The sequence below is a fragment of the Pseudophryne corroboree genome, chromosome 3, assembly GCF_028390025.1.
Source record: "Pseudophryne corroboree isolate aPseCor3 chromosome 3, aPseCor3.hap2, whole genome shotgun sequence".
Classification (NCBI taxonomy): Eukaryota; Metazoa; Chordata; class Amphibia; order Anura; family Myobatrachidae; genus Pseudophryne; species Pseudophryne corroboree.
In genome coordinates this window covers 6,359,762-6,387,500 of record NC_086446.1, presented here as the reverse complement: position 1 = coordinate 6,387,500, position 27,739 = coordinate 6,359,762, and the positions used below count along the sequence as shown (strand labels likewise).

General features: G+C 47.0%; 1 protein-coding gene and 1 pseudogene across 1 annotated transcript in view; both read left to right on the top strand.

The window, feature by feature from the left end:
• Positions 1–27,739, top strand: part of LOC135054517 (zinc finger protein 37-like) — a 68,985-nt gene that overhangs the window by 28,340 nt on the left and 12,906 nt on the right. The window contains exons 7-9 of the mRNA XM_063957645.1: positions 4,574–4,970; positions 11,862–11,944; positions 12,070–12,172. Coding sequence (XP_063813715.1) covers positions 4,574–4,970; positions 11,862–11,944; positions 12,070–12,172 — 583 coding nt within the window. The remainder of the gene's footprint in view (positions 1–4,573; positions 4,971–11,861; positions 11,945–12,069; positions 12,173–27,739) is intronic.
• Positions 17,007–17,125, top strand: LOC134896833 (5S ribosomal RNA; annotated as a pseudogene).

Here is a 27,739-nt window from a genome sequence, read left to right as displayed (position 1 = left end):
CTTGCCCTTAGATTAACAAAATCCTTTCCTCGTATTGTCCATCTCCTCTGGGCACAGTTCTCTAACTGAGGTCTGGAGGAGGGGCATAGAGGGAGGAGCCAGTGCACACCAATACTGAAAGTTCTTTATAGTGCCCATGTCTCCTGCGGAGCCCGTCTATACCCCATGGTCCTTACGGAGTCCCCAGCATCCTCTACGGACTAGGAGAAAAAGAGTTACCGGTAGGTTTAAAATCTTATTTCTCCTCTTCTGGCTGGGGACTGTTCAAAAAAGGGAGATGGCTCCCAAAGTAGATACGCATGTAATTCGATTGGTGTGAAAATCTACATTACCTCTGCCTTCAACATCATTAAATTATGTCACGGATAGGAGAGTCGATGGGTTTGTAAAAAACATTTTTTCCTTGTCTGGGGCATCATCAGACCAGCCATGGCTTCAGCCTGGATGGCGTAAGCAGTGGCATCCTGGGCTGATGCATTGGAGTAAGATCTTTCAATGAGAGCAAAAATGCCATATTGCACATATCAAACAGGCGGCGATGTTTATGGAAGTAGCAGCCTTGGATATGGGTACAATTGCCTCTCAGGCATCAGCTTCAGCAGTAGCCGCTCGCAGAGCGGTTTGGTTACGTACATGGAAAGCTGATTCAGAATCCAAACAGGTTTTGGAGTCTTTGCCGGCTCCAAGAAAGTGAAGTTTCCTTCCACACACAAATTCAAGCCTAGGTTTCCAGCTTTTCGGTCTCCAGGAAAAGCAAAAAGGAAAGGGTGATGGCAAACAGTCCCAATACAAGAAGTCTGGTAAGACAAAAAAATCATTGGGCTACCAGAGGACCGGCTTCCAAATCAGAAGATAAGCCATCAGTTTGATGGTGCCGGCCTCCACCTGGGGGATCTCAGGGTGGGAGACCTACTTCTTCAGTTTGCACAGATCTGGCAGCAGTCTACCACAGATGTCTGGACGCAAGAAGCGGTATCTCACAGTTATGCATTTGCTTTCAAGAAACACCCTCCTCAAAGGTTTTATACCAGCCCGCCTTCATTGGATATAAAGGCCAGGGCTTTGCAAGAGGCAGTTCATAAGTTGCTTCAGTCAGGAGTGATCATCCCAGTTCCTCCTGCACAACGAGGACAGAGTTTTTATTCCAACCTGTTTCTAGTCCAGAAGCCAAATGGGTCGTTCCGGCCCATACTCAATCTCAAAGTGCTGAAAGATTACATTTGGGTGCCTCTGTTTCACATGGAGACTTTACGTTTCATTAATTTGGTCAAGGAGCCGGGAGATTTTATGGTGTCCCTGTATATCCAGGATGCTTACCTACATGTTCCTATAGCACTGTCCCATCAGCGCTATCTCAGGTTTGCTATCCTTCCAACATCATTTTCAGTTCCAGGCCCTTCCGTTTCGGTTAGCCACAGCCCTCAGAGTTTTTACCAAGATTATGGTGGTAATGGCGGCTTATCTCCACCAGCAGGGGATAAGAATCTTTCCATACCTCGGCGGTTTAGTAATCCTAGCACAATCTCAGGAATTGCTTCTGCGTCATCTGCAACAGACAATAGCTTGTCTGCAGAAACACGGTTTGCTCATAAATTGGGCAAAGTCGTCCCTGCTTCCGTCGCAATGGATGACTCGCTTGGTGTCTTTATTGGATTCGAGCCTTCAGAGAGTAATTTTACCTCTAAACAAAATATCTGATTCAGGAGCTGCTACACAGTCTGTATCCATTCACTCAGCTATGCGTGTGATGGGTTTGGTGTCGACATTCGACATGGTGGCGTATAATATACTCAGTTCCACTCGAGGCCTCTGCAGAGTCTGACCCTTTCCAAATGGAATGATTTTCTTCAGACAATAAAAACGCAGACTATGGTCCTTCCTCTGGAAGTAAGGAGGTCAGTAGCCTAGTGGCTTCAGACATCCCATCTGGGAGACCCTTTTGGATATCAGATTGGGAAATTATGACAAAAGATGTCAGTCTTCAGAGCTGGGGAGCGGTGTCAGGAAGGAGTTGTTCCAGGGGCACTGGACCAAGGAAGAAAGTTGCCTGCCAATAAATATATTGGAACTTCGGGCCATATACATGGCACTTATTCTGGCAAAGTACATCCTTCAGGGAAAACCAGTTCAAATCCGCACGGCCAATGCAACGTCCTTGTATCTAAGAGGTATAGCGTACCTCAACCATCCAACACACATACACACCCTTCCGTACAAGAAGGAAGAGGTTAGTGAGTGAAAGGATCCCCAAATCAGGTACGTCAGGTTTTTTTGGTTGTTTTAGCTAGAGGACAAGATTTTGTGTGTCTTGCGTCTGGTGACAGCACACTTGGCTTGCTCTCAAGAGTCTGTTGTCCACTGAATGCAGTTGCTGGGGCTGTAGGTCTCTTACTTTGAGGCGTTTCCTTTTGTGACATTTCCTATATGGACCATTCAGACATAGCTCTGTGCACGTTGGTTGCAGGCCGACCCCTGCCTAGCAGACGAGTTCTTTAGGCTCTCTTCATTCTCTTCTCTGGAGGATCAACACACTCTCTTGGACAGAGCCAGATCCTGGCCATGGGGACCTGGACCATTATCACAACAGATGCCAGTCTCCAGGGTTGGAGAACAGTAAATTTGGGTCTTCTTTGTCCCAAGAAGAAGTGCTTCTGAAAAACAACCTCAAGCAATGTGCTGTGCTGAAGGTTCCACTACAGGCTTAGCCATTCCTTCAAGGAGACCCTTTCAGGGGGGAACCTGAAGCTTGTTAATGATAGTAGAGATGACCAAGGTCTTTTGCTGGGCAGAAAGATACGTTCCGGCAATATCTTCATTTTATCTTAGGCATAAAATACTGGGAAGCTGATTATCTCAGCTGATGTCCCCTTCATCGCATGGCGTTATCCTTACACTCAGATGTGCTATCAGCTGGTAGAGTGTTGTGGTCTGAACCAGACTCCTCTGGTTCCACGGCTGAACCAGACTCCTCTTTACAGGGCAGTCTTTGCGGGCACCAAACTAGCCACAATGGTCTTGGTATGTTGACATTCTTCTGCTGATATTGGAACCTCCATTGAGTACCATATCAAGTAGACCTGCTAAGTCAAGGTCCCTTTTATTCTGTGAACATGTATCTTACCTGGAAGGTATCTGTTCTGTTGACCATCTCTGCTGCCAGATTATTGACTGTATTGATGGCCCTCTCGTGTAGATCTCCATATTTGGTTATCCACCAGGACCGTGCTGTCCTGCCAGTGGGTCCTGCTTCTTTGTCAAAGATGGTGTCCAGGTTTTGCTTAAATCAGGACATTGTAGCATTGCACCACAATGCAGTTCCAGATAGTTAAGATAACCTATTATTTCTGGATGTGGTTCTGGTCTTACAGATCTGTGTAGCAACACTGTGTAAGACTGGCAGCCTGCTGATCTTGTATAACTTGCACAAATGTGGTTGGCCAGCAGCACAACAATCAGTAGAAAGATGGATCACGGCTAGTATCCAGCAGGCAAACATAGCTCATTCAACTAGATCGGTGAGCACCTCTTGGGTATTCTTACACAGTGCATTGGTGGAGTAGTTGTGCATGGTGACAACCTGGTCCTCTGTTCATACTTTTTACCAAATTTTATGTGTTTACACACACAGATGCCAGTTATGGGCAGAATTTTTGCTCACTTCTTTGGCAGACCATTTCCTCCCCTAGGAACACGTTTGAATGGTCCCCCAAGGCTGGCATTGTCCCCAAGATTGGAGGATATACAGTACTGTGCAAAGTTTTAGGCAGGTGTGCAAAGTCAGAATATCTTCAAACATAGAAGTGTTAATAGTTTATTTTTTTTATCAGTTAAAATGCAAAGTGAATGAACAGATGAGAAATCTAAATCAAATCAATATTTGGTGTGACCACCCTTTGCCTTCAAAACATCATCAATTTTTCTCCGTATACTTGCACACGGTTTTTGAAGGAACTCAGCTGGTAGGTTGTTCCAAACATCTTGGAGAACTAACCACAGATCTTCTGTGGCTGTAGGTTTACTCATATCCTTCAGTCTCTTCATGTAATCCCAGACTCCATGATGATGAGGTCAGGGCTCTGTGTGGGCCATATCATCCCTTCGAAGGCTCCTTGCTCTTCTTTACACTGAAGATGGTTCTTAATGATTTTGGTTGTATGTTTGGGGTCATTGTCCTGCTGCAGAATTTTTTTTGGAGCCAATCAGATGTCTCCCTGATGGTATTGCATGATGGATAACTACCTGGCTGTATTTCTCAGCATTGAGGACACCATTAATCCTCTTATTTGCTGAAATGCTGCCCAAAACTTGTAAGGAACCTCCACTATGCTTCCCTGTTGCCTGCAGACACTCATTATTGTACCGCGCTCCAGCCCTTTGCCGAACAAACTGCCTTCTGTTACACCCAAATATTTCACATTTTGACTCATCAGTCCGGAGCACCTGCTGCCGTTTTTCTGCTCCCCAGTTCCTGTATTTTAGTGCATCGTTGAGTCGCTTGGTCTTGGTTTTTTGCTGTTTAATCTCAATGAAATCAGACCTTATTAAATGTTTTTGTTTTTTGTACGTAATTTAGTGTGAAGTGCTGACTCGTATTAAGGTTGAAGATACAGAGAGAGAAGAAGAGACGTGTATGTCTGATATGAAGGCAGAAGATACAGAGGGAGAAGAAGAGACGTGTATGTCTGATATGAAGGCAGAAGATATAGAGGGAGAAGAAGAGACGTATGTGACTGATATGAAGGCAGAAGATATAGAGGGAGAAGAAGAGACGTATGTGTCTGATATGAAGGCAGAAGATACAGAGGGAGAAGAAGAGACGTATGTGACTCGTATGAAGGCAGAATATAAAGAGGGTGAAGAAGAGACGTATGTTACTCGTATGAAGACAGAAGATACAGAGGGAGATGTAGAGATGTATATGATGGGTGATCAGCCGTGTAAGGAGGAAATCCCTACATATGTTAGCACATGTAAGTAATAAACACTTAATACAGAACAGAGTCACATATTCTCCTTGCTCAGTCACAACAGCAATCTCTTATCCTACACCCTTCTCTGTCAGTACAAACGAGGGAAATGTGGGATAGTCGATAGCCATCAGCCCCTATTATACTCCTGCTCTCCCCCCACATCATGTCACTGTGTGATACCAGCCCAGAGATCTGACCAGTCTCCTCCCCCACATTATCTGGTGTATCTCATACATCAGGAACCATCAGCCCATATTATACTCCTGCTCTCCCCCACATATCATGTCACTGTGTTACCAGCCCAGAGATCAGACCAGTCTCCTTCCCACAGTCTCTGGTGCATCTCATACATCACGAGCCATCAACCCCTATTATACTCCTGCTCTCCCCTCACATCATGTCACTGTGTGTTACCAGCCCAGAGATCTGACCAGTCTCCTCCCCACACTCTCTGGTGTATCTCATACATCAGGAGCCATCAGCCCCTATTATGCTGCTGCTCTGCCACTCACATCATGTCACTGTGTGTCACCAGCCCAGAGATCTGACCAGTCTCCTCCCCACACTCTCTGGTGTATCTCATACATTGGGAGCCATCAGCCCCTATTATACTCCTGCTCTCCTCCTCACATCATGTCACTGTGTGTTACCAGCCCAGAGATCTGACCAGTCTCATCCTCACACACTCTGGTGTATCTCATACATCAGGAGCCACCAGGCCCTATATACTCCTGCTCTCCCCCTCACATCATGTCACTGTGTTACCAGCCCAGAGATCAGTCCAGTCTCCTTCCCACAGTCTCTGGTGTATCTCATACATCAGGAGCCATCAGGCCCTATTATACTCCTCTCCACCTAACATCATGTCACTGTGTTACCAGCCCAGAGATCTGACCAGTCTCCTCTTCACACTCTCTGGTGTATCTCATACATCAGGAGCCACCAGGCCCTATATACTCCTGCTCTCCCCCTCACATCATGTCACTGTATGTTACCAGCCCAGAGATCTGACCAGTCTCCTCCCCACACTCTCTGGTGTATCTCATACATCAGGAGTCATCAGCCCCTATTATACTCCTGCTCTCCCCCTCACATCATGTCACTGTGTGTTACCAGCCCAGAGATCTGACCAGTCTCCCCCCACACTCTCTGGTGCATCTCATACATCAGGAGACATCCGCCCCTATTATATTCCTGCTCGCCTCCTCATATCATATCAGTGTGTGTTACCAGCCCAGAGATCTGACCAGTCTCCTCTTCACACTCTCTGGTGTATCTCATACATCAGGAGCCATCAGGCACTATTATACTCCTGCTCTCCCCCTCACATCATGTCACTGTGTCTTACACTTCAGCCCCTATTATACTCCTGTTCTCCCCCTCACATCATGTCACTGTGTGTTACCAGCCCAGAGATCTGAACAGTCTCCTCCCCACACTCTCTGGTGTATCTCATAAATCAGGAGCCATCAGCACCTATTATACTCCTGCTCTCCCCCTTACATCATGTCACTGTGTGTTACCAGCCCAGAGATCTGACCAGTCTCCTCCCCACACTCTCTGGTGTATCTCATACATCAGGAGCCATCAGCTCCTATTATACTCCTGCTCTCCCCCTCACATCATGTCACTGTGTGTTACCAGCCCAGAGATCTGACCAGTCTCCTCCCCACACTCTCTGGTGTGTATCATACATCAGGATCCATCAGCCCCTATTATACTCCTGCTCTCCCCCTCACATCATGTCACTGTGTGTTACCAGCCCAGAGATCTGACCAGTCTCCTCCCCACACTCTCTGGTGTATCTCATTCATCAGGAGCCATCAGCTCCTATTATACTCCTGCTCTCCCCCTCACATCATGTCACTGTGTGTTACCAGCCCAGAGATCTGACCAGTCTCCTCCCCACACTCTCTGGTGTGTATCATACATCAGGATCCATCAGCCCCTATTATACTCCTGCTCTCCCCCTCACATCATGTCACTGTGTGTTACCAGCCCAGAGATCTGACCAGTCTCCTCCCCACACTCTCTGGTGTATCTCATTCATCAGGATAAGGGTCCTTCCCATGGTGATTTAATAACAGATCTAAGGGGTAGGACCACTTACAATACTACACATGACCCTCCCTGTGCACTAATGGTAATAATATTTGTATGCGTGATACTCTGTAATCATAGCACACTTGTAATTTTATTTCTAGCATTTTGTACATTAGAACTATTATTTGTTTATTAATCTTATGTATTGGCACAGAAGATAACAAAATAATGCAAAATACTTATTGTGAAAAACATTGTAGAACCATGGCGCACAGGGCGAAAGCTTCCTTTGGTGCCCGGCGCCCCCCTCCCACCGACAGGGAAATCAGGGTTATGGCGCTTGTTAATAAATAGGGGCGTGGCTTCATGGGGAAGGGGCGTGGTCAGTTATGCCCCCAGTAGTTGTGCCCCCAATACTGTGCCCCATGTAGCTGTGCTGCTTATTAAAAAAAATACCATCCCTGCTCCTGGCCTTCGCCTCCGGCGCCGCTCCTGTCCTCGGATCTATGACGTCTCTCCCATAGCAGCGCAATGCCACTAGAGGTCAATTGTGATCTCTAGCGTCTATGGTCGCGCCTACAATGCTGTGAAGTGCGCGATGACGCGCACCGCACGGAAGGGAACATAGAAACAAGCCACTGGGCACATCGGATCTTGCCACTGGCACAGTGGATCTTGCCACGGCGGTGGCACCCTCTGGACAGCGGTGTCCCAGGCAAAAATCTTGCTTGCCCATGGCATTATCTGCTACTGTGTAGAACATAACATACGAGCTATAAAAACATTACAGCATATGCAGTGAAAATACCCACAAAGCCGTGCTGGGCAAGCCCAGTGTTTTGGAGCTGCTTCTGGGAATGGGGTGGAGATGGTGATATAAGGAAGGGAAAGAAAAGCACAAAAGGGAAGAGGGCCCTGCTCTCGAGAGCTTACAATACAAAAATGAGTGGGAGACTGTGAACATGGAGCAGTGGGTTGGGAAGAGAGCTGGAAGGCTTTGATAAAGAAGCGGGTCTGAATTAAGAAGTGGGAGGTGGAGAGTCTTATAGAGAGACAGAGTAGGGCGTAGCATGAGAAATATTTAGCAGGTTGGAGTGGGATGAAGTAATCAGATGGGATGTGGCAGTCATTTGACAGAGCTTGCGGTGGTGTTGAGGGAAATGGGGTGGAGATGGTGGGTGTAAGAGTATTGTGTTAGGGCATTGTAAGTATATGTGAGGAGTTTTAAATGGACTCTAAAGAGGAAGGGGAGTCAGTGTACGGCCTATTGGAGTTGGGATGCAGATGTAGTACATCTGGAGAGGAAGATGAGCCAGGTGGCGACAGTGAGAACAGGGTGGGGTGGAGACAAGTGGGAAACAGAGGGCAGATAAGAGGAGTTTACAGTAGTCCAGTCTAGAGGTGACCGGTTGAAGGTCCTTGTTGCCTCCTGGGTTAGAATGGGTCTGAGTCTGGAAATCTTACGAAGGTGTAAGTGACAAGACTGGGAGAAGGCCTGAATGTGGGGTTTGAAATGGAGGGAGGAGTCAAGTATAACTCCAAGACAGCACACTTGGGTGCTGGAGGAGATGGTGGTGCTGTCAATAGGTAATGAAATAGAGGGAGGCAGAATTATGTGGGAGGGTAAGACTGTCTGCTCCATTTTAGACTTGTTAAGTGTAAGAAAGTTCTGGGACATCCAGGAGGAAACAGTGGAGAAACAGCTGAAGATACAAGTGAAGATAGAGGGGTCGAGGGCATGGAAGGAGTGTAAGATCTGATTGTCATCCTGAGTCCTAAAGAGATTTTGAGGTCTGCTAAGGAAGGAGAATAGAAGGGGACTAATCAATTTTTTTGGGGGGAACACCTACTGGTAGTGTTGTAGAAGTGGAGTCTGGTGAGGAGACCGAGACGGAGTGGTCAGAGAGGAAGGAGGACAGCGTCATACAGACCATGGGTGTTGAAGGATTTGCAGGAGAAATAGGAGGTCTATAACGTTAAAAGTAGCAGAGATAACGAGGAGATCAAAAAAAAGAGTAGTGGCACTTGGATTTGGTGGCAAGAAGGTCATGACTCTAGTGAGTGTAGAGTAGGTACCGCGAAATCCAGTCTGAACTGGAAGGAATGAAAGGGGGTAAGCTGGTTGCACACATTGGCTCAAGAGCTTGAAGGCAATAGGTAAGAGACATGGGCCGGTAATTTGAGAGTGTGTTGGAGTCGAGAGTAAGTTTTTTTAATGTAAGGTTTTGTTTGATTTCAGTGGCAACTGTGTCTGCGGGAGGTTGCAAGAGATGAGCAAGATAGGAACAGGCAGTGGGGGAGAGGGAGCAGAGATGGCAGGAAGGGGATATGATCCAGTGGGATTAGGGCCATGACTTAATTTTCGGAAATGGGAGAAGGAATTTACAGTTGGCAGGATAGAGGAGGAATGTGGAGAGAGGTTGGATTGGAGGAGGATTGATTGGAAGGGAGAGAGTGGGGTGAGGAGGGCCTGGTGGTAGGAGGTGATGTTCTGATGCTTTAAATTTTGGATGTGAAGTGAGTAGATAAGTCAAGGCTGGATAAAGCAAAATTGGGTCAGAGGAGGTAAATTGGAGGTAGAGAAGAGGCAACTGTAGTTGGAAGAAAAGCGGAGCAGTGCTAAGGGTTTTAAAATAAGACGAAGTGGGGAGCATAAATTTGAAATGAAGGAAATGCACATGGAAGTCCTTAGAGAAGCAGTATCCCATGCATGGTGGAACTCTAGGCTGTTTCAGCAGCAGGTAGTAGTAAATTGCAGAATTAAGTAATACCACGAATGAAGGCAGGAGTCTCTGAACAGTGTTCACCTGGAAGAAGTCTGGTGCTAGCTGCAAACTGAAGTACTTGGTAAATAGACTGAGAACAAGGTACCACAGGAACACTCTGGAGAATAGTAGTAGTGCAAAGGAATACAGGCTAGCAGTGATAGTGTCTCCAGAATAACTGATACCTGTAATGAGCCCAGCAGGGACAGATCAGGTGTTGGTGAAATCAGTACACAGCAGAAAAATGTGAATAGCTGGAGCTTGAGACCGAAAGGTATTAGCATACCTTTCGGTCTTATGTGGTCAAGATGGCGGTCAGGGCACTGAGAGGGTTAATCCCTGTGCCGCGGCTCCATTTTTCGAAACGCTACCAGCACTAGGCACCATCAGAATGTATATTTTAAAAAACTGAAGAATGTTTTTAATGTTCCTCGGCCACGGAGAGATTCATTGACCGTAGTACAGAGACGAATGGAGTCCTGCCGCTGAGAGTATAATATATGTCAATAACAATGTATAATTTTTTTACATTTTATACTTCTGGTGTAGCGCCGTGCTAATCCTGGCAGTTGTAGCAATCATTGCGGTGCTCTGTGGGCTGGCCCCCGTGGCAGTGTGCACGAGGAGCCGCTGCAGCCAGAAGTATAGTCCCAGGATGTAGGGCTGTAAGTTACTGAACGCCATCCTTCCAGCACTGAGACGAAACAGAAAGGAGAGCCACAGCCCAGGCCAAGTGCTTCATCCGTGCAGGCTGGTTAACCACCAATGTGTCGCAACAAGGCAAAGTACAACTAAAAGTCGCTGCAGCCAGGAGTTTCTAGTCTTTAAGCTCCAATACTGTGGAAATAAAAGCCTGGTGCAGAACCTCCTGCTTATAATCTGTAACTTTTACCGACCATGCAGTAGGTGCCTCCACCGAAGGCAGAACCTCCCAAACAGCCATGTCCTTACTTGCGAATGTTTATATAGAAGAATCCTGCAAGAAGTTTAAACTGCCAAGAAGGATTGAGCCAGGCTTCCCCTGACACATCTACAATGTGAGCAACCACCTTTTTCTTTGGAACCACAGAGGCAGGGTGTTCATCCACCGCTATCTGCAAAATTTGGCAGATGGCCACAATCAGGTTGCTAACTCTCAGGCGGTCGGTAGAGCTCTCTTCCCAAATAGACTGGTCAACCCAGTACTGGTCTCTAACCTCCCCGCTCCTCACCAGAGTAGCCCCTGGAATCCTCACCCAGGAAGTGGACCTGGCGCTTCCTAGAACTGATAGTAGATGTCATCATGGGGCGTTCCAGTGAGGAACAGAATTTTGAAAGTCTGTCCATCTGCAGGGCTTACCCAGGGTCCAAGGATGGCTACCGTGGTTTGAATAGAAAGAAGAAGCAGATCCAGGTGATGACCAGTAAGATTTGAAGCACTCACCTCTGGTTTAGTTGCGGACATTGCTTATTTCACTCATCAGAGCCGCAGTGGACTGGACCATCTCCTTCACCCAAGCAGGCAACACATCTGCTGGGGAGTCCTAAGGCTGCACAGAGAGGACCCCATGCTCCTTTGAGGTAGCAAGAAGAGCATTTGGAGCAAGCATAGTGCACAAGTTGTGTGTCCCTTTGCTTGGTTTTGGGATGTCGATCTCCCTTTCCAGCCAAATAAAAGCTTAGAGAAGGCAAGACACAATCCTGGCACATGGATGACCAGTCTCAGTTAGTGGCGTTTGATGTCAATGTCCTGGGAAAACTCTCTAGGAGGGGTCCAATAGCAGGGAGCTTCCCCTGCACACCTGGAAGTTACTCCAAGGTCACCATGAAAAATAGTGCCAAGCAGGGTTGCAGGGATTCAACACAAGGCTGCCCTCTTCAAAACTATTCCCATTGGCAACTAGACCCCGAGGAGCATGCTCTGGTATGGGTTAGGACTTCTAAACCCACAGCCTACAGTCAATATACTTTTATATACTTTGTAAATGTAGCATACAGAGTCATTCTCCCTTCCCCTATCACGTTATAGCTGTTTAGGTTACTGTACACACATCTCCTGATAATCCTATATACACTGTACTCAGTTACCGTGTGTTTCCTACAGATGGACCCAGCAACAGAAACACCCCACAGAGACGTCCCCGTCCTCGTACACAGAAGAATCACAGGATTGCGCACCAGTATGAGGTAGGTGGGATTTAAGGTCTCACCAATATTCCAAAGGGACTTTCACTAGAGAAGCTGTGTGTGTCTTATACACGGAGAGTCTCCTATTATTAATGCGTTGTCTTATTGTTTTCTGGGTTATTTAGGTTACAGATCTGTGTGATATTAAGGTAAAAGTTTTAGAGGTAGAAGAAGACATGTATGCGACGGGTGACCAGCAGGAGGAAATCCCTTCATATATCGGCACAGGTGAGTAATAAGCATGTATTACAGAAAAGGGTCACATATTGTCCTTGCTGAAAAATCTCTTAGACATTAGCCCCTATTAGACTCCTGCTTATCTCCTCACATAATGTCACTGTGTGTTACCAGCCCAGAGATCTGACCAGTCTCCTCCCCACACTCTCTGGTGTATCTCATACATCAGGATCCATCAGCCCCTATTATACTCCTGCTCACATCATGTCATTGTGTTACCAGCCCAGAGATCTGACCAGTCTCCTCCCCACACTCTCTGGTGTATCTCATACATCAGGAGCTTTAAGCCCCTCTTATACTCCTGCTCTCCCCCTCACATCATGTCACTGTGTGTTACCAGCTCAGTGATCTGACCAGTCTCCTCCCCACACTCTCTGGTGTATCTCGTACATCAGGAGCCATCAGCCCCTATTATACCCCTGCTCTCCTCCTCACATCATGTCATGTCACTGTGTGTTACCAGCCCAGAGATCTGACCAGTTTCCTCCCCACACTCTCTGGTGTGTCTCATACATCAGGAGCCATCAGCCCCTATTATACTCCTGCTCTCCTCCTAACATCATGTCACTGTGTGTTACCAGCCCAGAGATCTGGCCAGTCTCCTCCCCACACGCTCTGGTGTATCTCATACATCAGGAGCCATCAGCCCCTATTATACTCCTGCTCTCCTCCACACATCATGTCACTGTGTGTTACCAGCCCAGAGATCTGACGAGTCTCCTCCCCACACTCTCTGGTGTATCTCATACATCAGGAGCCATCAGCCCCTATTATACTCCTGCTCACATCATGTCATTGTGTTACCAGCCCAGAGATCTGACCAGTCTCCTCCCCACACTCTCTGGTGTATCTCATACATCAGGAGCCATCAGCCCCTCTTATACTCCTGCTCTCCCCCTCACATCATGTCACTGTGTGTTACCAGCTCAGTGATCTGACCAGTCTCCTCCCCACACTCTCTGGTGTATCTCGTACATCAGGAGCCATCAGCCTCTATTATACCCCTGCTCTCCTCCTCACATCATGTCATGTCACTGTGTGTTACCAGCCCAGAGATCTGACCAGTTTCCTCCCCACACTCTCTGGTGTGTCTTATACATCAGGAGCCATCAGCCCCTATTATACTCCTGCTCTCCTCCTAACATCATGTCACTGTGTGTTACCAGCCCAGAGATCTGACCAGTCTCCTCCCCACACTCTCTGATGTATGTTATACATCAGTACAAGGGAGGTTGCCATAGTAACTTTATCATTTATCAAAAAAAAAATATATATGTATATAATGTACTTAGTAGGGGTTCACTACGGCTGGCCGGCGGTCGGGCTCCCGGCGACCAGCATACCGGCGCCGGGAGCCCGACCGCCGGCTGACCGACAGTGTGGCGAGCGCAAATGAGCCCCTTGCGGGCTCGCTGCGCTCGCCACGCTACGGGCACGGTGGCGCGCTACGCGCGCCACACTATTTTATTCTCCCTCTATGGGGGTCGTGGACTCCCACGAGGGAAAATAAGTGTCGGTATGCCAGCGGTCGGGCTCCCGGCGCCGGTATACTGAGCGCCGGGAGCCCGACCGCCGGTATACAGAAGACCACCCCTTAGTAGGGATAGTGTGTCATAACACCTATTATCTCTATATTTTATAAATGAGAATGGCTGATTGCGATAAACTGAACCAATTGAGATGCCATTTTCAACATTGTGTAGGTAGTTTTCCCAGGCAGGTTTTAGGCCAAGCATTATCACAATCAACTGTGATGGGGCTATGGGGTGGGCTCCCCTGCACTGCGGCGGCAGCAGCACCTCAATAATTTTCCCTCATCGATGGCTGTTGTTTGGGCTAGTGATATCTCTTAGCAGCCCCACTCGGTACTAGGGAAACCCACTTGCTCTTCAGCCACCAGTGGCCGTGATGTGGGCTTGTGATAACTGCACTACCTTAGTGGATCTGAAAGGCTTGGACCCTACCTATTGAACATCGTTAAACCCTTGCAAAGCCAAATAGATGACTGACCGCAGAGCTTGCTGCATGTTATGGGAAATAATATCCAGATTCATGTTATGTGGAAGATCTCCTATTGCAGGAAAGGAGGAGATACTGTCCCTGGTGAGATGGAGGAGATCACCTTACAATGATGCAATGAGGAACCCTTTGCCCATTGATAGAAATGGTTTGGTACAATGAAGGTACCTACCACTGGGAGGGGGGGGGGGGGGGGGGGCTTTCATTCTACTTGCTTTCCTGCAGAGTTAGTTCCATTTTTCTCCGGCAGGATCCACAGGATAACAATGGATTATGATGGAGCGACAGCGGATTTGCACCAATTAGTCAAAGCTTTTGGGCCTCCCAGCATGCAACGGGCCCGTCTATATATCCCCCGCCCCCTGGCTCAGGCAAATCAGTTTTTTGTTTGGTGCGGCAGGAGCCGAACCATGGTCAGGGGGCTGCTTTTTAGTAGCCCTAAGCTTTCTTATTTTATTGTTATAGTCTTACAAATTTTTGAGTGATCTTTCTAAACAGCAAAGTTATACGCTACCTTAGAAAGAGTCGCTCCAACAACTCTCCGGACGGGTCGCGACAACGCTTACCCACGAGTACTGTGCTGTTTCGGCGGGCGTATGTGTCGGATATACTAGCAGGTCCAGCAGACCTTACCAGGCTGTGGCTGGAGCACGATGAGAAGGTAAGGCACCGATTCCGCTTAGATGGAATACGGACACAGCCGCACTGTTTTGGGAGGAGACTACCAAACAGTAGCTGACGCGCCACCACCGCGGGTGCTCTAGCTCTAGGCCTTAGAGATCAGAGGCTCCAGGAATAGTATGAGGCCGCGATCCCTAGGGTTGATGTCAGCAGTGGGGAGTCAGACGCTCTCCTGGTCGCTCCCCCCAGTTCATGACCAGTTTCCGCCGAGTCTCCCGCCATGAACTGTTTCCTCGCTTCCGTCTCAGATGCTACCAGAGGGAACTTGGTCGCGGCATAAGCAGCTGTGTGACCGATGCGTCTGTGTTCACTGAGCGCTACCACGAGGGGACCCGGTCGCAGCATAGGCGGCTGTGTGACCGGTGCATCTGTGTTCACTGAGCGTCTGTGTTTACTAGGTTCATGGAGCGGCAGTGTACACTAGTAGCATCTGGATCAACTCAGCATTCGCTAACGTATTGATCGATCTTGGAAGTGAGGTGAGTCTCCCTGTATCCCACTCTACTGAGTACGGGTATTACAGCACTAAATCTCTTTTTGAGTACGAATAGTTAGATAAGTGCCTATTGCATACGAGTCTGTATACCATTGCTGCTGTTTCTGAATACGTTAGATCTGTTTAAAACATGATTCAGTAAATGTGTTCTCCTGTACTTAAAATGTTATGGTAGTTGATGTTGTACTCATATTGCTTATTATACTAATGTATAGCATGTGACTGACTGCTAGTATGATGCTGACTTTACTATACGTCAGTTTCTTTTGTAGATCCTCAATGTTGGTTCATGGGTAGGGTCGGATCCATATCATTTTAAAAAGGTTAAAGTGATTACAGTCACAAAATTGTGTAGTACACAGTGGAAGTGCTGATTATTTATCATGTATAATAGTGGCAAAGGCGAGGACACTCATACCATGTTTGCAACGCTGTATTGACCTCTCATGATCTGGTTCAGGGTGTTTCGTGTGCATAATGTTTTAGCTTCAGCAAAAATACAAGGCAGATTCAGGTATAAATGTATCCACTTTGGGCTATCTTTGCACAGACTTTATCCAATAAGCTGAATGGATAATTCCTCCAAGATTCTGTTCCAGGGATAGGGTTACACAATTAGCCTTTACATGCAGATACACCTATGGTGTATCACTCCCAGCAGCAGCTTCTCAAAGCCGGTGGTAAGTAAATCTTCACCCTCACAGGCTACACATTGGGCTTTCATCTTCCGATGAATCTGAACAATTTATTCTACTTCATCATACAAAAAAGAGGTAGGTTTCGACTTTGTAACATAGCTGAGTTAATTAAAGCAATAAAGCCATGCTATCCTTAAAGGATTCATTAGAACCTGTGTTAAAAACCAAGGCACCTATGTTTAAACGTCCCAAAACCTGAGTTTCCAGGGTCAGATCAGCTGATGGAAATCATGGAAGAGGCTTCGGCTACGCCCAATAAGAAGTTTAGAATTCCTAAGAAATGAAATACTAAATATCTTCTTCCAGCTGGGGATTGTTTAAAAATGGAGGTGGCTCCTAAAGTAGATACACAAGTGATTTGAATAGTGCAAAAATCTACATTATCTTTGCTTTCAACATCACGGATAGGAGAGTGGATGGGTTTCAAAAAAATTTTTTCCCTGTCTAGGGCAGTCAGTAAGGCCAATCCTTAGCTTCGGCTTGAATGGCAAAGGCAGTAGTTGCCTGGGCTGATGCATTGGAAGGAGATTTTTCAATAGAGCAATAATCTCATATAGCTCATATAAAAAACAAACTGCAATGTTCCTGGAGAAGCAGCATTGGATATGGGCATTATTTCCTCCAGGGCATCAGCCCCAACTATACCTGCTCGCATAGCAGTTTAGCTGGGTACGTGGAAGCTGAGTTAGAATCAAGGAAGGTTTTGGAATCATAGTTCTTTTCTGGAGATATTCTTTTTGGAAAAGAATTGACAGATATTCTGGAGTCAAAAGCAGACTCCAAGAAGGTCAAGTACCTTCCACATACAATTTCAAACCTAAAGTTCCGCATTTCTGCCCCTTTTTGGTCTCTAGGGAGAGCGAATGGAAAAGTCAATACAAGAAGTCTGGGAAGACTAGGAAAGCATTGGGCTACCAGAAGTCCGGTTGGGATCTACAGCTACACCACACTGAATAGGCCCAATATAATCTGAGTTTGGAAGCTAAGCAGTGTTGGGCCTGATTAGTACTCGGATGGGAGACCATCTGGGAATACCAGGTGCTGTAGAAAAAAAAACCCATCAGTCTGATAGTGTGGGTCTGTGCCTGGGGGAGCCGACTTCTTCAGGTCGCAGATCTGGCACGGTATCTCTAGGTTATGCTTTCGCCTTCAAGACAGCCTGTCTCGGGTAGAGACAAAGAACAAGGCTTTGCAAGAAGCAGTTCAGAAATTGCTTCAGTCAGGAATAGTCATTCCAGTTCCTCCTGCAAACGAGGACAAGGTTTAACTCCAACCTGGTTTTAGTTCGGAAGCCAAATGGGTCATTTGGGTCATTTCGGCCTATGCTCAATCTTAAAATGCTGAACAAATAAATTTGGAACATCGGTTGTACTTGGAATCGTTATGTTCCTTATGTTTGGCGTGGAGCAAGGCGATTAGATGGTATCCCTGGATACTACATGTTCCTATACCACAGTCCATCAGTGTTATCTAAGGTTTGCTATCCTCCAACAGCATTTTCAGTTATAGGCCTTACCCTTTGGGTTAACTACAGTCTCCAGAGTATTTACCAAAAATATGGGGGTAATAACACCTTATCTATGCCAGTTTTCCCATACCTAGACAATCTTTTAATCCTGGCACAGTCACAGGGATTGCTCTTGCGTAATCTGCAACAGACAGTGACGTGTTTGCAGAGGCACAAGTGACTCATTAATTGGGCAAAATCGTCTCCAGTTCCGACTCACTTGAAGGATGTACTGGATCAGGTCTGCAAAGAGTAATTTTTACCTCGCAACAAGATATCCAGGGTTCAGTATAGGATTCAGGACTTGCTACACAGTTGAATGGTATCCATTCACGCAGCAATGAGTGTGATGGGTTTAATGGCATCTACATTAACAGGGTGGTGTATGCACAATTCCATTCGAGGTCTTTGCAGCGTCTGATTCTTTCCAAATAGAATCTACAGTCACACCACACTGGATATGCCCGGATCTCATCGGATCGTGGAGGCTGGACGGTGTTGGCCTGGTTGGTGCTTGGAGGGACCACCTGGGAATACAAGGTGCTGTAGATATTAATGGATTGCATCAGATAATAAAAACGGACTATGGTACTTACGATAAAAGTAAGAAGGTCGTTAGCCCGGTGGCTACAGACATCCCAGCTAGACAAAGGGAAATCCTTTTGATATCAGATCGGGAAAATTCTGACACTGGGGAGCAGGGTCAGGAAGGTTGTGTTCCCAAAGAAGAAGTTGTCTGCCGTTAAAGGTTGGAACCTCGGGCCATATACAGGGCACTGGCATAGGCACGGGTCAGTCTTCAGGGAAAACCAGTCCAGTTCCGCTTGGACAATGCAACAGCAGTAGCATACCTCAACATCAGGGAGGAACTCGCAGCCGAAAAGTGATGAAGAAGTTAAGTCACATACTTAAGTGGGCAGAACTTCATCATCCAACCTTGTCCGCTGTTTTCATTCCGGGAATCCTAAACGGGGAAGCGGACTTTCTCAAGTCGACACACCATTCAGGGAAGCGAATGGGCTTTACACACAGAGATCTTCCGGACTCTAGTAAAACAAGAGGTGCTTGCCAGAGATATATCTCATGGCGTCTTGCCTGAACAACAAAGTGCTCACATATGGGTCAAGAACAAAGGATCCCAGACCGATCTTTGTGGGTGCTTTATCGGTGAGATGGGACTTTCATCTGGCTTAGGTGTTCCTCCAATCACCCTATACCCAGGGTGGTGAGAAAGTTAAAACAAGAAAACCAGCAGAGAATGGCAATGGATGCTCTCCTTCTGCTCCCTCAACATCCAGACCTACTAACGCAGGGTCCTGGTTATCACAGACATTTGTATCGACTGTCTTTTGACAGCATGGTTTTTAAAACCTTTATCCTGAAGTCAAGAGGATATTTTCAACAGGTAATTCAAACAGTGTTCAGACCAAGGAAACCTTCCTTAGCTTGCATTTATCACCAAATATGGCAAGCCTATATTCATTGGTACAGTGAAAGAAAATTGGACCCTAAATCTTTCAGAATTTCCAGGGTCTTAGCATTCCTTCAGGCAGGAATGGATAAAGGTTTGAAGGTGGCTTCCTTTAAAGAGTAAGGGTCGGCATTGACTGTATGGGTCCAAAAGTAAATGACAGGATGTGCGTACTTTTTTCCAGGGTATGCTGCACATTCAAACTTTTGCAGTGCCGTGGGACCTATGTTAGTCCTGAAAGCCCTTCAAGTTGCCCATTTGAACCACTTATTAAAATGGGTCATAAATGGTTGACAGATAAAGTATTTCTCTTTCATCCACTAGGGGACACTGGAGTCCTATACAGTAGGGGTGTGAAGCCTTGAACCGGAGGTGTGGCACAATCTTAAAATTAGCATTGTCTGCACAGCCGGCTCCTCCCCCTTCACATCCCTCATCCCTCAGTTTGAAAAATTGTGCTGGAGGCACAACACGTGGAGCACTTGAGCTCTTGACAAAGAAACAGGGGGGCTGCGTAACCCTAATAAAGGGGGGACAAAATTATCTCAGGTCAGAGAGACAAAGATCCCTATTGAAGGGACCTGCATCTCTCCACAGGAGATCCTCCAAAATAGTGAGTACTGGTCGTATAAGATTAGGATAGGGTCTTTCAGTAGTAAAAGTTTTTTTTTTTCTTCTCTCTCTAGTCCTCTTATAGCTTCGCTGTTAATTCCCCTTATATGACTAAGTAGGGAAGGGCAGAGCAGACAGTGTATGGCGGGCGCGTGGGAGCCACTAGTGCGGCGCGGGAGCTCTAGGTGACTCACCCTGTCTTTCCCTGTCAGCAAAAGCACAACGCCGGAGCAGAGCACAGGCGGCGCTACGGGAGACAGACCCGTCGCGCGCGCCAGCCGGCGGCTCCAGGGCGCGCTGCACATGGGGGAAATCTCAAGCCCGCACACGCTGAGATAAGGACAGAGAGCACAGGCGCCGCTACGGGAGACGGACCCGTCGCGTGCGCGCTCGCAAGCCGGCGGGTCCGGAGCGCGCTGTGTAAAGGCCACAGGGGACCAATAAAGGGAATGCAGAGCTAAGTGTAAAATAAAGTGCGGCACACGTATATTTTATTTTTTTATAGGAAGGCCATTTTTACGTTTTGGCGCCAGGCTGAGGTGAGGGATGAGTCCTTCCCCTCCCCCACCAGTAGTGTACATAGGAAAAGGCTATTAATAAAGGAAAAACTCCCCCTGCTGCACGGCCTGGATAGAACAGGCAGTAAGATAGTAGAGAGAGTTAGGTAACAGCTCCCTCTGCTGGTGAAATGTATATTATACAAGATGAGGATCTCCTGAAAAGTAATCAGACTTTACAAATTTATATTTTCAAGGGACGTCTGTGTCAAAGATCCCGGAGAAAATACACGGAAGCAAGCCAACTCTAACATCGTAGCTGATTTACAGTTGGGGTGTGTGGGTTGCGAGTCGGCTGGTATTTTATTTATTTAAAAAAAAAATATATCTAATTTTTTTTTTTTTTGGACTGTTCCTTTTATAAAAGGGGACAGGTAATTCCAGCCGGATCCAATACCTTCGCTTCCGTCATCTCCCAGTCTTTCTCTTCCTAGTTTAAAGGGTGAAAGCGCTGCGTAATACCCTCATAAGGGGTTAAAATAACAAAAACAACATGTCTAAGGCTACCAAGACCTCAAAGACCTGCTATGTTTGTACGAAATGTAACAAGAAGAGCACGCGGGTCGGCAGCTCCGGGGTGTGCGACTCCTGCTTAGACAAGGACGCTCCACCTGGGAGCAGTGCTCCGGCTAAGGCATGGGAAGACAACCTTGCTAATAGAATCTCCAAGGAAATGGCAGAATCCCGCAAACAGCAATCGGAATGGGCTGCGGGATTCTTTAAGACAATGGAGGAATTTCTCATCAAGTTAACGCCGCCCGCACACGCTGAGACGACTGTGCGCAAGGCTGTTAAAAGAACTCTTCCTATTATACCAGAATCTGAGGAGGAAGAGTGTTTTCTTCCGGATACGGAAGAAGGTGAGTTAATTGAACCCATCCTAGATGCCGATTTTCCTGAAGAAGACTCGGCGATCTCGGGTCTGGATTCCTTAATTGATGCAGTAAAGGACATCCTAAGCTTTAAGGAAGCGGAAATCCGGGAGCCGGAAGAATTCGATTTGTTCGAATCCCAGAAGCCGCGTTCAGCAGAGTTTCCCATTCCTAAATCCCTCCAATCTCAGATGGAAGAGGCTTGGAAACAACCTGACAAACGTTTTCAATTTCCGAAACGGTTTCAGATAACTTACCCCTTACCTAGGGGTGTAATGGACAAGTGGGAATCTCCGCCAGTAGTGGATGCTTCCCTAGGAAGGTTGTCAAAGCAGACAATCTTGCCAATTCCTAACGTAACTACTTTAAAGGACGCGTCCGACCGGAAAGTTGAGACTGCGTTAAAATCAATATTTGTAGCAGCAGGTGCAGCGCAGAGACCTGCGATCATCTGTGCTTAGGTCAACAAGGCCATGGGTGCATGGTCCGGCCGTATTGTACAAGCTATTGAGGAGGAAAATAGCTTAGAAGAGATTACACAGTTGGCGGAACACATTCGAGAATCTGCTACATACTTGTGTCAGGCTTCTAAGGATATTAGCAGAATAGCATCGCGCATATCTGCATCGGCCATATCGGCTAGGAGGATTTTATGGCTCAGAGAATGGCAAGGAGACTCTGACACCAAAAAGGCGGTAGAATCCAAAAAATCCCCTTTGGGGGTGAAATGCTGTTCGGACCAGAGTTGGACAAGTGGATTTCGCAGGCTACAGCGGGGAAGTCCACTTTTCTGCCTACTCCTTATACGAGAACCGCTCCACAGTCTAGGAGAGGTTATTCGGGACCATCGTTTACTTCATTTAGATCACAGTCCTTTCGAGCCGAGGTAGAGGTTTCGTAACACACGCACGCGGGGGCAGAGGTAGAGGCCGCTCGCAAGCAACAACCAGAAAGCAGGATAAACCTGCTGACAAGACCGTGGCATGACAGCCTCCCAGCTCACCTGGGGTCCCCCTTGGTGGGCGGCCGACTGGAAGGTTTTCAGGACATCTGGGCCAAAACCTCACCAGAGCTTTGGGTGAACAACTTAATCTCTCAGGGATACAAACTGGAATTTCAACAGAGGCCTCACAGTCAGTTTTTTACAACAGGATTGCCTCAGTGCGCTCAAAAAGCAAGGGCACTACGGGCAGCAATTCAAAAATTACTGCAAGCAGAGGTCATTATTCCGGTTCCCGCTTCTCAGAGAGGAACAGGGTTCTAATCCAATCTTTTTGTCGTGCCAAAACCAGACGGGACGGTCAGACCAATTCTCAATTTAAAAGTTTTCAACCAGTTTTTAAGAGTCTACAGATTCAAGATGGAATCAATCCAATCAGTTATTGCAGGCTTAGAACCGAGCGAGTTCATGGTATCCATGGACATAAAGGATGCATTTCTGCATAACCCAATCTGGACTCCTCACCAGGCTTACTTGCGGTTCGCACTGGTGACGGAGCACTACCAATTCCGGGCCTTGCCGTTCGGTCTAGCGTCAGCCCCAAGAATTTTCACAAAGATCATGGCGATCATGGTGGCAGGACTAAGACTGTTGGGGGTCACGATTATACCTTATCTGGACGATTTACTGATCAAAGCTCCATCTCAGAATCGACTGATCAAGGATGTTCAGACATCCCATCAATTTCTAATTCAACATGGATGGATTGTCAATTTCAAAAAGTCCAACCTCATACCGACTCAACGCATTCAATTCCTCGGTCTCATCTTGGACACGGTCCTATTACGTGTGTTCCTACCAGAGAACAAGGTACAGGACCTACAGAGATTAGTGGCTCAGGTACTGAGGACGCAGACCGTTTCTCTGCACCTCTGTGTGAAACTTCTCGGGAAGATGGTGGCGTCGTTCGAAGCTCTCCAGTACGGCAGACTTCATTCCCGACCATTCCAAATGAACCTCATTGCTCAGGGAGCAGGCTCACACTGGCTTCTCCATCGGAGAATTCGACTTCAACCACAAGTACGGGTCTCCTTGATATGGTGGTCCTTACACAAGAACCTTACAGCCGGCAAGAAATGCGGAATTTGGGATTGGAAGATCTTGACGACGGACGCCAGTCTCAGAGGTTGGGGAGCCGTCCTAGACGACCATCAGTTTCAGGGACGATGGACGCTACAGGAAAGCAAATTACCCATAAATATCCTCGAACTAAGAGCAGTCTACAATGCCCTTCTCTTAGCAGAAGACCTAGTCATGAATCAAAACATCAGGATTCAGTCAGACAATGTCACGACGACGGCTTACATAAACCGTCAAGGAGGAACAAAGAGCAGGATGGCGTTAAAGGAGGCCACAAAGATCTTGTTGTGGGCAGAAAGACGAGACATCATTCTCTCCGCAGTGTTCATTCCAGGTGTGGAGAACTGGGAAGCAGATTACCTCAGTCGCCAGGACATGCATCCGGGGGAGTGGTGCCTTCATCCACGGATTTTCAACTTGATTGTGAGAAGATGGGGTCTACCTCAGGTGGACCTAATGGCGTCTCGACAAAACCATCAACTGCCCAGATATGTGTCAAGAACTCGAGATCCAGCAGCAGAAGGAGTGGACGCATTGACACTTCCGTGGTGTTACAGAAGGGTTTACATATTTCCACCATTCCCACTCATACCCAGGGTTCTGAAAAGAGTAAAGCGGGAACGAGTGTGGGTTATTCTAATCGCACCAGATTGGCCCCGCAGGAGTTGGTACACCGACCTGCGAGGCTTACTGGCAGAGGATCCTTGGAGGTTACCTCAGAGAGAGGACCTGCTATCTCAGGGACCGTTCCTGCACCCCGACCTAAACAGGCTGCGTTTGACGGCGTGGCTATTGAAACCCGGGTCTTAAGAGACAGAGGGATCCCACGAACGGCCATTCCTACAATGATTGCCGCTAGGAAACCGGTCACAGCCAGGCACTACTACAGGATTTGGAGACGGTACATGGCTTGGTGTCAGGAACGGGGATGGAACTCATCAAATTTCCATTTATCGCGACTTCTATTGTTCCTTCAGGCTGGTCTAGAGGGAGGACTCAGATTGGGCTCTTTGAAGGTTCAGATTTTGGCTCTCTCCATCCTTTTCCAACAGCGGCTAGCATTCTTGCCAGAGATTCAAACCTTTTTACAAGGGGTTCTGAGGATTCAACCCCCTTTTCGTCCTCCCACGGCACCATGGGACATAGGTTTGGTGTTAGAATATTTGAAGTCACCGACCTTTGAGTCGTTGACAAGTACAGACCTGAAATATATTTCTTGGAAGGTCACGTTATTACTTGCCTTGACTTCGGCTAGGCGGGTTTCCGAGTTGGGAGCCTTATCCTGCAAGAGTCCTTTCTTAGTTTTTCATGAGGATACGGCGGAACTCCGTACAAGAGCAGACTTCCTTCCGAAGGTGGTGTCGGGGTTTCATGTAAACCAGCCAATAGTGGTCCCATCTTTCCAGGGTCCCACAGATGAGGGCGGGTCATTGGATGTTGTCCGAGCTTTACGGGTATACGTACAGGTTACGTCATCTTTCAGAAAGTCGGACCATTTGTTTGTTCTTTATGATGGGCCAAAGAAGGGTTGGCCGGCCTCTAAGCAAACTTTGTCCAGATGGATTAGACTTGCCATTCGGCAGGCTTATATTGCCTGTGGCAAACAGGTGCCGGTTCAGACGGGTGATCAAACTACCCGATCAGTGGGTGCCTCGTGGGCGGCTGCCAGAGGTGCTTCCACTACTCAACTTCGCAAGATTTTACAAGTTTGATACTTTTGCGTCCGGAGAATCTAAGTTCGGACGTTTAGTTTTGCAGGCCACCAACAGCACTCCCTCCCTGGGGGAAAACTTTGGAACGTCCCCTACTGTATAGGACACCAGTGTCCCCTAGTGGATGAATGAGAAAAGAGGATTTTGGTACTTACCGATAAATCCATTTCTCTGAATCCTCTAGGGGACACTGGACGCCCGCCTCGGTGCTGTCGACCTGCTGTGTTCAAAGTTCTTGTTTTAAACAGTTCGTGCAAACAGCGTTAGTTATTCGGTTAAGAGTTCTTGGCCGCTGTTTGATATGTTGTACGGTTCGGGTTCCTCGCCATGGGCTATACTGTCATGTCCTATTCTCTCAGTCAAATTTTTCAAACTGAGGGATGAGGGATGTGAAGGGGGAGGAGCCGGCTGTGCAGACAATGTTAATTTTAAGATTGTGCCACACCTCCGGTTCAAGGCTTCACACCCCTACTGTTTAGGACTCCAGTGTCCCCTAGAGGATTCAGAGGAATGGATTTATCGGTAAGTACCAAAATCCTCTTTTTTCTACTGACTATGACGTCCGCTAGAAGAATATCAGACTTAGGGGCATTTTCAGGTTGTTCCCCATTTTCTGTTTTTTTTCTTTTAATTCAGATAAACCAGTTCTCAGCACTAGATCTGGGTATCTTCCCAAGGTGATGACTAAGTTCCACCTTTAACAAAGGAATTGTTGTCCCGGCTTTTCAGGTTCCGGGCTTTTCTGTAGGAGATGCATCGCTGAACGTGATCCGTGCATTAGGGATCTACGTGGATTGTACCAGTGCCATCAGAAAAGCAGATTCTCTCTTCATTCTCTAGGGATTTCACAAGAGAGGATGGCCTGCTGGTAATCAGATGCTGGCAAGTTAGCTTCAGATGACTATTTCAGAAGCATATTTCCTAGCTGGTCTCCCTATTCCGGCTGTCTCTGCTCACTCTACTCGTAAGGTAGGTCCATCATGGGCAGCACAACGTGGTGCTTAAGCAGAACAGGTATGTAAGGCAGCCATATGGTGTTCCGTTTACACATTCATTAGACATTATGCCTTGGATACCTTTGCCTGTTACAATGCTGAATTCGGGCGAAGGATTCTCCTGTGCATCAGGAGTGTCCCCACCACTAAACTTTAGGAAATCCCATTGTTATCCTCTGGATAACCTGTGGACCCGGCCGGAGAAATATACGTTATGGTAAGAACTTACTGTTGATAACGGTATTTCTCCTAAATCCACAGGGATCCCACCCTGACGCACCTGATTTGAGGATCCTTTTTACTCACTAACCTCTTCCTTCTTGTACGGAAGGGTGTGCATTTGTGTTCTTCTCACCTGATTAGGGTTCTACATGATGCTCCTGCCTTGAGCTTTGGAATACAACTGATTTGCATAAGCCAGGGGGCGGGGATATATGGACGGGCGCCTTTGCATGCTGGGAGGCCGGAAGGCTTTGACCGATTGGTGCAAATCCGCTGTCGCTCCATAATATCCCATTGTTATCCTTTGGCACCTGTGGACTTAGGAGAAATACCGTTATCAACGGTAAGTTCTTACCATAACATATATATTATGGCGCAACAAGTGGGCCTCACTTATTTACAGCTGCTTTGTATTTTTTAGCATTGTTTTAAAACCCCTCTGGGTGTGGGGGAACAAGGAGAATAGTGAAAAATACGAAGATATTTATTGAGGAATAATACAGTGGCAAGGGAATTCAGAAGCACTAAGCAAGGCAGATTTACTCGACAATGCAGATTTACTTGGCATGGCAGATCACTGGAACTCACAGGAACACAAGTCCAGTAACATAGCGGGAAACATTACATATAACATTGAAGACCCAGCACTGAATGTTGGGCTCAGGTAGAATAAATAGGTAGGTGTCAGGTGCAGTCCATGCTGGTACTGAATGAGAAATCAATCACCTGGCCACAGAACAAAGTCAAAAGAGCAGCACTTTTTAAAAGATCCCATACGGCAGCTTACATAACAATAGGCATGACAACCCCTGGTGGCTGGGAATAGTAATGCCAGGAAACAGCAAAACAATAGGGTTCTTACACAAAGTTACAAGAGCGACACTATGATATCTGGTGTCATTCACAGTGGTGCAATGTCAGAGAAGCTAAGTGTCATTACTGCAGTGGTGCAGTGTCAGAGCAGCAAAGTCCCATCACCACGGTGTAATGTCAGAGCAGTGCCATCACCACAGTGGTGCAGTGTCAGACCAGCTAGGTGCCATTACTGAAGTGGTGCAATGTCAAAGCAGCTAAGTGTTGTCACCACACTCTTAGGGTGGTATTCAATTCTTTTCACCCCCTTCCACACCCGTTCTGTTTCTGCTGACGGGCGTGGTATAATAGTTTCAGCTCGCTACCCCTAACTCTTTACGCAGCTAAACCTGGTTACTATGGGATCACTTTAAAAAGGAGATTGGGTGTGATATATCATTTGAATACCGTCCTTAGTGTTTAACCTAGAGTACAATTGAAATTGCGCTTCCTTTTTTTTGCGATTTTGCATGGGGGGGGGGTAGCAGAGGTGATAAGAGTAGAAGCTGCCATGTATTGGGGAATTTTCCTATTTCTCCTGAGTATATAAAATAGACAAATACCCGTGATGGAGAAGAACTGGGAAAAGCAGATTGGAATAAGAGAAGTGAGAAAAGTGAAATAAGTCGAAGTCGACAAAATAATATTTAAATCTGTTATTAGCATCAGGGGGCAGACAACACAGGTGTACTAACCAATAACAGCATTCTCAAAAATTATAAGACCTACGATCTACTTATATACACACACTCTAATGTGCGAGTTACTATCTGCAGTCAGGCCA